At 44.3% G+C, this 9598-nt stretch overlaps 1 protein-coding gene across 3 annotated transcripts in view; it reads right to left on the bottom strand.

Annotated features, from left to right (window-relative positions):
- HMGCS1 (3-hydroxy-3-methylglutaryl-CoA synthase 1) overlaps window positions 1–9598 on the bottom strand; it is a 35646-nt gene that overhangs the window by 4891 nt on the left and 21157 nt on the right. For all 3 annotated transcript variants that reach the window (XM_089687801.1, XM_089687800.1, XM_089687802.1), the window contains 7 exons: window positions 8888–9013; window positions 7372–7536; window positions 7110–7278; window positions 3486–3656; window positions 3283–3389; window positions 1885–2010; window positions 86–249 (listed from right to left, as the gene is read on the bottom strand). In XM_089687801.1, the coding sequence (XP_089543927.1) occupies window positions 86–249; window positions 1885–2010; window positions 3283–3389; window positions 3486–3656; window positions 7110–7278; window positions 7372–7536; window positions 8888–9013 (1028 nt within the window). The remainder of the gene's footprint in view (window positions 1–85; window positions 250–1884; window positions 2011–3282; window positions 3390–3485; window positions 3657–7109; window positions 7279–7371; window positions 7537–8887; window positions 9014–9598) is intronic.

The raw sequence follows: 9598 nt of genomic DNA, 5'->3' as shown, positions 1-9598 counted from the left end.
TCGAAGAGCAAAAGCTATATTTTATGCACCCTGAAGTGCAATCACCCACACCATCACCATATAATTTACAACCAGCATCCCTTACCTCGCTAGCATTGGTTGAATGGACGGATTCTAGTGCTGCCTCCAGGGGTCCATCATTCAGTGAGGAGGTACGTGCATAATACCTCCTGTGCTTCTCATCCACCCGCACCAAGTACCAGGTACCAGCAAAAAGGTCATCCACTGAGCCCTGAGGTATGTAGTTTGCTGCAAGGGAAAAAGATATAGCAACAGGTTCAGGACAGGGCAGAAATGTCTCAGAAATATAAAATATTAAAAACAACTAGGATTTGATTTTCTTTTCCTTTATCTGTATTCTGTATTAGATCAGCTAAAGAACCACATGAAAAAGACCTCTCAACGGTTCAAGAAAAAAAACAAAAAAACAAACATAAAAACACACCACATGCTTTCCTACAAGTCACCATTTAAGTGTATAATTAATGTTCTTTGATTCATTGGGTGAACACACATTTGTGTACGTTGGACATATTTTCCCCCACATTTTCTGTAACAGATTAATTCCTATGATCGTCAGCTCTACCCAGCGGCCAACATGCAGTACAAAATTGTCTTAACTACCTCAATGAGAAACTATACTGCATTTTGGCCACTAGAAGGCACTGACAACCGAAGGAATTAACCTGCAACATAAAATAAAAGGAAAGTTTGTTCAGTCTGCAGGAATGTGTGTGATACTCAGCCAATTAAGATTAGGTATAGAAATTCTGTAGCTTATAGGGCAGCACAGTGGCTAAATGGTTAGCACTTGCGCCTGGCAGTACTAGGGTCGTTGGTTCAAATCCCAGCCACGGGCACCACCTGCCTGGAGTTTGCATGTTCTCCCTGTGCCTGCATGGGTTTCCTCCCACACTCCAAAGACATGCTGGTAGGTGAATTGGCTCATGTCTAAATTGGCCCTAGTATGTGTATGTATGAATGTGAGTTAGGGACCTTAGATTGTACACCCCTTGAGGGTTAGGGGCTGATGTGAATGTACAATATATATGTAAAGCGCTGCGTAAGTTGACAGCGCTATACAAGTACCTGAAATAATAATTTGTTGTAGCATAGTATAGTGACATTCCTTCTAACATCCTGATAGGACGAATGCTTAAAATTTTGAAGAGGTTTCCCACCAAGAAGAAAATAAAAGCAGCCACCTTGTCTCTTTTATTAGCCCTGAAAAGCAAATCGGCATCTATTAGCATTCAGCAATGTACCTTGCTTTCAGGTATCATAGGGTCCCATGTAGTACAGGAACAACTGGTCTAGAAAATCAACTGGGAGGCAATGGGTTTCTGAGGACAACCGAACACTGCAAATCAGCCAATTTTGGTTAGTCTGCAAACCAAGCTGGTTAGTAGTGGCAAGGCAAGTGTAGAGGTTTGTGCACACAAATCACTGTTGGCACAGTTACATAAACGTTTTTGTGAACGCTCCTGAAATCCAAATAAGAGGGACAGGTCCTCATCAATCACAACTTGGTGGCTGCTGCTATACACTGCCCATAGACTTTGTAAAGGCACAATCCAACGGACCTAAGGCCAAGCTGTCTGTGGGGCGTTGCATAACCCTTTAAGGTAATGGGAAGGTGCTGGAAGCATCGAGAAGGAGGTTTATCAATACTAGGGATCATCAGTGATCACAAAAGAAAAAGTCTCATCCCTTATCCCCCTATGGCTACCAATGTCCAGGAGAACCCACAGACATGAGGCTGCTGTCATACCATGTCCATAGGTAACTTTACAAAGGAAACTTGGATCAATTAAAATTGCATTTTATTATTTGACTAGATTGTCCTTACAATATTCTCTTCTAGAAAACATGGCAGACCCATACCTAAATGATGAGTTTCTTCCCTTAGCTTCATGTTGTCAGCAAACACGCTGGGGGAAACATTCCTCCTGGAGTCCAATCTTGCTTTCAAATCAGACAGGCTGGATGTCATTCTGTCCAGAGAGGAGCCTGGTGGAGATACACAAAACACAATGAAACTTTAGTTTTTTCACATCAATATAAAAACAAAAATTGTTATTACCCACTTGAAGACCAGGCCTATTCTGGCACTTTGTTTATATGCAACAATCATTTTTTGCTACAAAATTTCTTAGAACTCCAAAACATTATATAAAATGGTGGTTGTTGCAATTTTTTTTATGTCACATGGTATTTGCGCAATGGTTTTTCAAATGCAGTTTAAAAAAAAAAAAAAAACACAACAACTTTTTTTAAATTTAATGCAAAAAAAACATAACCCAATGTTTTGGTAAAATATAAAAGATTATTCAACTGTACGCAGGTGCGTGTTCCTATGCACCAATGAAGCCCAATCAAAACGTCCAGAAACCTGTATTCAGGGTTTTACCATAAAAAGGTATATATGGACTTGTCATTGATTAATACCCATAGGGCAAGGGGAGCATCCATTCATTCACCATGCATGTCATCCCGGTTATAATAAACATGTAACATACTTACTTCCAACCAGTATACTCGTTGAGTAGCAGAAGGATCAATTATAATGTGTCAACTAATTTACAGTGAAAGATTGAGATATAATCTATTTTTACTAAATGTTATTCTTCCACCTCAACCCAACTATTTATTTTGATACAGATATGTAGTACGGGTACACCCATCCATGTGGTAAGAACATACACCAAACATGGACAGGCCCCACACTTCACCATATCTATCAAAAAATGCCTGGCTGGCTATTGGGGATCACCATGCACCATAAAAAGCAAAGATGCAATCCTCCTTACCCCACAAAGATATTTTTTCTTTTTTTATATATAAAAGAAAAAAAAGTGTCAAAGTGATCATGTGCTCAAAAGAAAGAAAAATGCCCTACGTTTCACTCCATAGCGGAGCTTCGTCAGATGTTAAAATATTAGTATAGTGGAGAGGTGAGCAGCACAGATGTGAGATCTCTTAATCACATGCTGGGGAAATGGCCATTTAGTCATGTAAGGTAACCTATTCTGGTTCCCTATATCATTGAGACAAACAAAGCAATTCACATCTTTGTTATGATTAGCCGGTGGGAGCACAGAGTTGTCGATTAGGTCGCCCCCCCCCCCAAAAAGAATACATTCCAAATATTATGGGTGGGTGTTGGGAGGAAGAAAAGCAAAACTTCCCCTTTTCGGTAGTCTGCAGAGGCTCTCTTTTAAAATGTATCACATAAAGCACCCTGAAAATAGCAAGTCTGCAGCATAAGAATGAATGTCTTACCAGGCGTGGCATCTTGAGTAACTCTTATAGAGTACAATGTAGCAGCAAAGCCAGAGCCATATGAAAAGACCCCGATCCTTTGTCCGGCCAGCTCCTGGGGAGAATATCTGGAACAAACAACAGGAGGTAAGACTGCTTGTTTTTGTAATTTGTTTGCGCTGCACAATACCACACTGCCGACACTAAGAGGCGAGGGCACTCACTGGGCAAGCACAGAGGCCAGGCAGCCATACACAGAAGGGGTGTACATGTTTCCATTCTCCCGGGACACCAGCAGTGATGCCTGTGTCTTATCATTGAACATCTCAGAGCTGGCCTTCAGAAAAGCCTTTTCTACATCTCGGTCAAAGTACGTGTCCTCCAGCTTTACATCCCTGCCAGAAGAAATCAGATTAAATTACACACCAGCATGTAAAACACACTTGCATTCCTTAGCTGTATTTCACTACTTTGACTGTCCTTTAACCTAATATATTAAGAAATAATGTGTTGTGCCACAGTTTTGGGCAGTTCTGGGCTCCCTCCCCAGCTGATACTCCGTGCTATCGTGTTAGCAGTCCTAGCCGCCCTCCCCCTGCTAATACTCAGTGCCATCGTGTTGGCAGTCCTAGCCTCCCTCCCCATGCTGATACTCAGTGCCATCGTGTTGGCAGCCCTGGCCTCCCTCCCCCTGCTGATACGCAGTGCCATCGCGTTGGCAGTTCTGGGCTCCCTCCCCCTGCTGATACTCAGTGCCATCATGTTGGTAGTATTGGGCTCCCTCCTCCTGCTGATACTCAGTGCCATCGTGTTGGTAGTATTGGATCTCTCCCCCTGCTGATACTCAGTGCCATCGTGTTGGTAGTATTGGATCCCTCCCCCTGCTGATACTCAGTGCCATCGTGTTGGCAGTTCTAGGGCTCTCTCCCCCTGCTGATACTCAGTGCCATCATGTTGGTAGTATTGGGCTCCCTCCCCCTGCTGATACTCAGTGCCATCGTGTTGGTAGTATTGGATCTCTCCCCCTGCTAATACTCAGTGCCATCGTGTTGGCAGTCCTAGCCTCCCTCCCCATGCTGATACTCAGTGCCATCGTGTTGGCAGCCCTGGCCTCCCTCCCCCTGCTGATACGCAGTGCCATCGCATTGGCAGTTCTGGGCTCCCTCCCCCTGCTGATACTCAGTGCCATCGCGTTGGCAGTTCTGGGCTCCCTCCCCCTGCTGATACTCAGTGCCATCGCGTTGGCAGTTCTGGGCTCCCTCCCCCTGCTGATACTCAGTGCATTCGTGCTGGTAGTATTGGGCTCCCTCCTCCTGCTGATACTCAGTGCCATCATGTTGGTAGTATTGGATCTCTCCCCCTGCTGATACTCAGTGCCATCATGTTGGTAGTATTGGGATCCCTCCCCCTGCTGATACTCAGTGCCATCATGTTGGTAGTATTGGGATCCCTCCCCCTGCTGATACTCAGTGCCATCGCGTTGGCAGTTCTGGGCTCCCTCCCCCTGCTGATACTCAGTGCATTCGTGCTGGTAGTATTGGATCCCTCCACCTGCTGATACTCAGTGCCATCGTGTTGGTAGTATTGGATCCCTCCCCCTGCTGATACTCAGTGCCATCGTGTTGGTAGTATTGGATCCCTCCCCCTGCTGATACTCAGTGCCATCGTGTTGGCAGTTCTAGGGCTCTCTCCCCGTGCGGATACTCAGTGCCATCATGTTGGTAGTATTTGGCTCCCTCCCCCTGCTGATACTCAGTGCCATCGTGTTGGTAGTATTGGATCTCTCCCCCTGCTGATACTCAGTGCCATCGTGTTGGTAGTATTGGGATCCCTCCCCCTGCTGATACTCAGTGCCATCGTGTTGGCAGTTCTGGGCTCCCCTCCTCCTGCTGATACTCAGTGCCATCGTGTTGGCAGTTCTGGGCTCCCCTCCTCCTGCTGATACTCAGTGCCATCGTGTTGGCAGTTCTGGGCTCCCCTCCTCCTGCTGATACTCAGTGCCATCGTGTTGGCAGTTCTAGGGCTCTCTCCCCCTGCTGATACTCAGTGCCATCATGTTGGCAGTTCTGGGCTCTCTCCCCCTGCTGATACTCAGTGCCATCGTGTTGGTAGTATTGGGATCCCTCCCCCTGCTGATACTCAGTGCCATCGTGTTGGCAGTTCTGGGCTCCCCTCCTCCTGCTGATACTCAGTGCCATCGTGTTGGCAGTTCTAGGGCTCTCTCCCCCTGCTGATACTCAGTGCCATCATGTTGGCAGTTCTGGGCTCTCTCCTCCTGCTGATACTCAGCCGCAACAGTGAAATACTTTGTCGATGTGAAAGGCCAACCAGAGGCAGGGCCTGCATTACCCCGGGTGACTGTGTGTGGGTACTGAAAACTGAACAGAGCCTGGAGACGCTGGAAGTAAATATTATTCAACTTTTCATAGCAGCTTAGGACAAATAACAGCACAGGATGTATTTTTGATTAGGATAAGAACATGTAGGTTTGCTTTACATGAATGTGCTCCTTCTAATGGCTGACAGTTGTCAGTGTGAGTATATTCTGCACACTGACAGCAGCTACCTGATACTAGAACAAACAAGGAAGCTTAAAAAAAGGATAAGTACACCTTATGGGAATAAATGCACATTTTTTCAGGAAGAAAAAGAGAAAAAAGCACATTTATAATTTTTTCCCCCCCCCAAGGAGCCTGAAAAGCATTGCACCCCTGATCAATGGATCAGGGGTGCAATGCCAGACTCCTGCATACAAGCCCTGCAGCTTTCAGCCTGTACCTTCATACAAGCCGACTGTTTACAAGCTGCAGGGCATGTGAATGTACTAGAAGGCTGCTATTTAGCGACCTTTCAGAACTATAAGTCAGCCGCAATGGCTGATGGTTGTTATAGTTTGTGCACTCCCTCACTTGCTGTCACAGGGAGGGGAAGAGGCTGGACTAGGTTACATGTTCCACCCTAAATAAACACCTATCAAATATATTTAATTCATACATAAAATTCTCAGTTTAAAAAACACTCAGTTTTGTTTCCCATCCCAAATAATTTACAATAGTTTGCAAAAACACTTCCACAGTTAACAAAATAACTACAGCTTGGCACAAAGTTTTCATAAAACAAAAAAGTGCCTTTTAGACCAAACCCAAAAAATAAGTTGAGTTCATTCCTAATTTTTGAATTGTAGGTGGAACATTGCACCACCAGACCAGCTCCGCACCCAGAACTACTGGTTTAGCACATACACAGCCCAATATTACATTCGTTTATAAATGAACACAGCTGCCTCAGGCTTGCTGGTGATCATCAGTGTAATACATGGGCACTGTAGCTTCTATGAAGTAGGGGACCAACAAAAAGACATTGCCCGTTTGGCTATACTGTCAAAAGAATTACAAAAAAAAAGGCATAATCTACAAGCAAAACTTTTTTTCCCAGCTTTGGAGAGAGGAAAGAGAGAAAGAATAGAACATCTGTAAGGTTTTTATGCTGTGTGGGGCAACTCCTCTATTTACCATTATCACCAATAGTGAAAGCAAAAGAAAATTGCAGATTCTGGGTTGTCCACAGAATAGAGGGAAAAATGTTCCAATGGGAACCCTAGTTCTGGTGACAACCGGGGATACCTTCACTTTAGAGAGATTATCTCTTACTTCCTCTTTTGGTTATAGGACAGGAAGTGAAGGGAGATCTTCCCAATTGGGAATACATGACAAGGCAAAAAAAAAAAAAAAATCTAACGGGTTAAATCCCTCCCTTACTCAATTCAAAATGAAAAGGTTTTGCCTTTAAGTGCTGCAAAGTAGCCCTTAAACTGCCTTACAATAAATCGCATATTAATGAACACTTACTGGAAGGAGTCCAATCCAGCATAAACGCCACTCTCTGTGTCAGGGGTGGAATCACTAATGAAATCATTGAGCAACAAGCGTGCAAGAGACTTCAGGACCAGCTTGCAGTATGGAGAGTGAAATACCATGAAGCCAAAATCTTCCAGGGTGAACGGTTTATCGTTCCCTTCTGAGAGACAGAAATACTGTATAAGATTCTTGAATGACCATAGAAAGGAAAGCATGGAACCAGTGGCAGGAGACAATGTAGCAACCAACCTACCTTTCTGCCACTGTGCTCTGATCTTCCTGCGGTAGGTTGAATAGCAGCGGTCCAGCGCACTCAGGTAGCACTGGATGGATAATTTCCCATCCACAACAGGATACTCAGACACCATGTCAGGCTTGTAGAAGTCATAGGCATGCTGCATGTGTGTTCCACGTAAACCTATGAAGGTATGGAGGAAAAAAAAAAAAAAAAGTAAGCCATCAGGAAGGCCGACTGGGTATTAAACGTTGAAAACCTTCTACCTACTAGATAAGAAACAACTATTCATCACATATTAACCACTTGCCTCCCGGGCACTTTTATCCCCTTCGTGCTCAGGCCAAATTTTCAGCTTTCAGCACTGTCGCACTTTGAATTACAATTGTGTAGTCATGCAAAATTGTACCCATATGAAATTTTTATCTTTTCACACAAATAGGAGCTTTCTTTTGGTGGTATTTAATCACCACTGGGTGTTTAATGTTTTGCACTATAAACAGAAAAAAAAAAAAAAAAATTATAAAATTTAGCAAATGGGTAATTTTTCTCCTTCACGGATGTCTGTTGATGAGGCTGCACTGATGGGCAGTGACAGGCAGCACTGATGAGGCGGCACTGGTGGGCACTGATGATGCTGCACTGATATGCAGCAATGATGGGCACTGATAGTCAGTGCCCTGATGATCAGTGCAAGTGTCCTCTGTCATTTGCCGGTTATCGGCAGTACTTTCCTCACGCTGTGACAGCATGAGGAAAATGCAGCCGATAATCGGCAACTGTATTTACTTGGTCATCTGCTCTGTCATTGGACACAGATGATCACGTGGTAAAAGGCCACTGTGATTGGCCTGTTACCTCATTTGATCAGCTGTGTCCAAAGGACACAGCGATCATGGAGAGTGGTGGGTGTGTGCCGCTGGGGGGGCGTGTTCTGGAAGGACATCATAAGACGCCCTCCCAGAACTGGACAATCGCGACATTCGGCTATAGCGTGGTTGGCAAGTGGTTAAAATCCCAAAAAGAAAAAAAGTTTGGTCGAAACACAAGAGACCCTACAGAGCATCATCTAACAGATACTGAGCACATGAATGCATACAAATAACATTTTATAGGACATTAATTCTTCTTACAAGGAGGGATGGAGAGAGAGAAATATATATATATATATATATTCTCTGATTTTGCAGGAAGCTAGTTGTGCAAAATATATACTCCTGTGTTTTATTTAAAAGATCTGTGCCGATGAGCAAATGCAGTATGCTCACAGATCCATTCAGCTTACATCTGAAATCAGTCTGAGACGCTTCTTAGATCATTTATAACTCGTTCACACGGGGTGAATGCATCCATGTCCCACACAGGGCTGTGTTTTGCGGCACGGGAACGCACATCACTGTGATGTATTGCGTGCATCTTTGTCCCGGTAGTGCCATTGTCTTTTGGGACGCAGTGTCTGCACATCACTAACACCAGCACAGCTGAAGTTCTACTGTACACACAAGATTCTTTTCAAACACACAAAACCACCAACCTCTTTCTAAAATGAGAGTGGCATTTGGACCCACAAGCATGGCAACAGCTCCGGCTCCTCCAGTTGGCCTGGCACTTCCCGTGGCATACACAGCAATGTCTCCAGCGACCACCAAGGCATAGCGTCCTGTACGAACAAAGGGCACATAGTGCATTAGATTCCTCTGGTTTCCACAAAATTACCAATCTTTAGGACAATAAGTGCAGATATGCAAAGGCAATAAAAACAAAAATCTTCTCAATCCTGCATACATAAAAAAAAAACAAACAAACCTCAAAGCATTTATAGAAAATTAGTATGGCATTAACACAAGATGGGAAAATCTATTCCAGTGACTGGTTTCCCTTTTGCCTCTGAGACCCACTGAGGCAGAGGGATTCACATTCTGCCAGGAAATGTGCTGCGACTTCACTGCACTTGTAGTGTATTGTTTACTTCCTCCAGACCCAGAACAAAAAGGTCCATACCGCCATAAGGGGTTGGGAGTAACCTATGCAGGAGCGTGTGCACCCATAATGCACAAATTGCAGTTGCAAGGCTCTCCAGACTTCAATACTAGAATTTAATAAAATGTCCTTAAAGTCTATTATTTTAAAATTAAAATAACAAACAAGTTCTACTCACCTGCTCTGTGCAGTGGTATTGCACAGAGTGGCCCCGATCCTCCGCTTCTTGGGTCCCCCAGCGGCGATTCTGGCTCCTTCTATTCTT

The sequence above is a fragment of the Staurois parvus genome, unplaced genomic scaffold (assembly GCF_062004578.1).
Source record: "Staurois parvus isolate SC_StPar_1 unplaced genomic scaffold, SC_StPar_1.0 ptg000438l, whole genome shotgun sequence".
Lineage (NCBI taxonomy): Eukaryota > Metazoa > Chordata > Amphibia > Anura > Ranidae > Staurois > Staurois parvus.
This window is presented reverse-complemented; position numbering and strand designations above follow the sequence as displayed.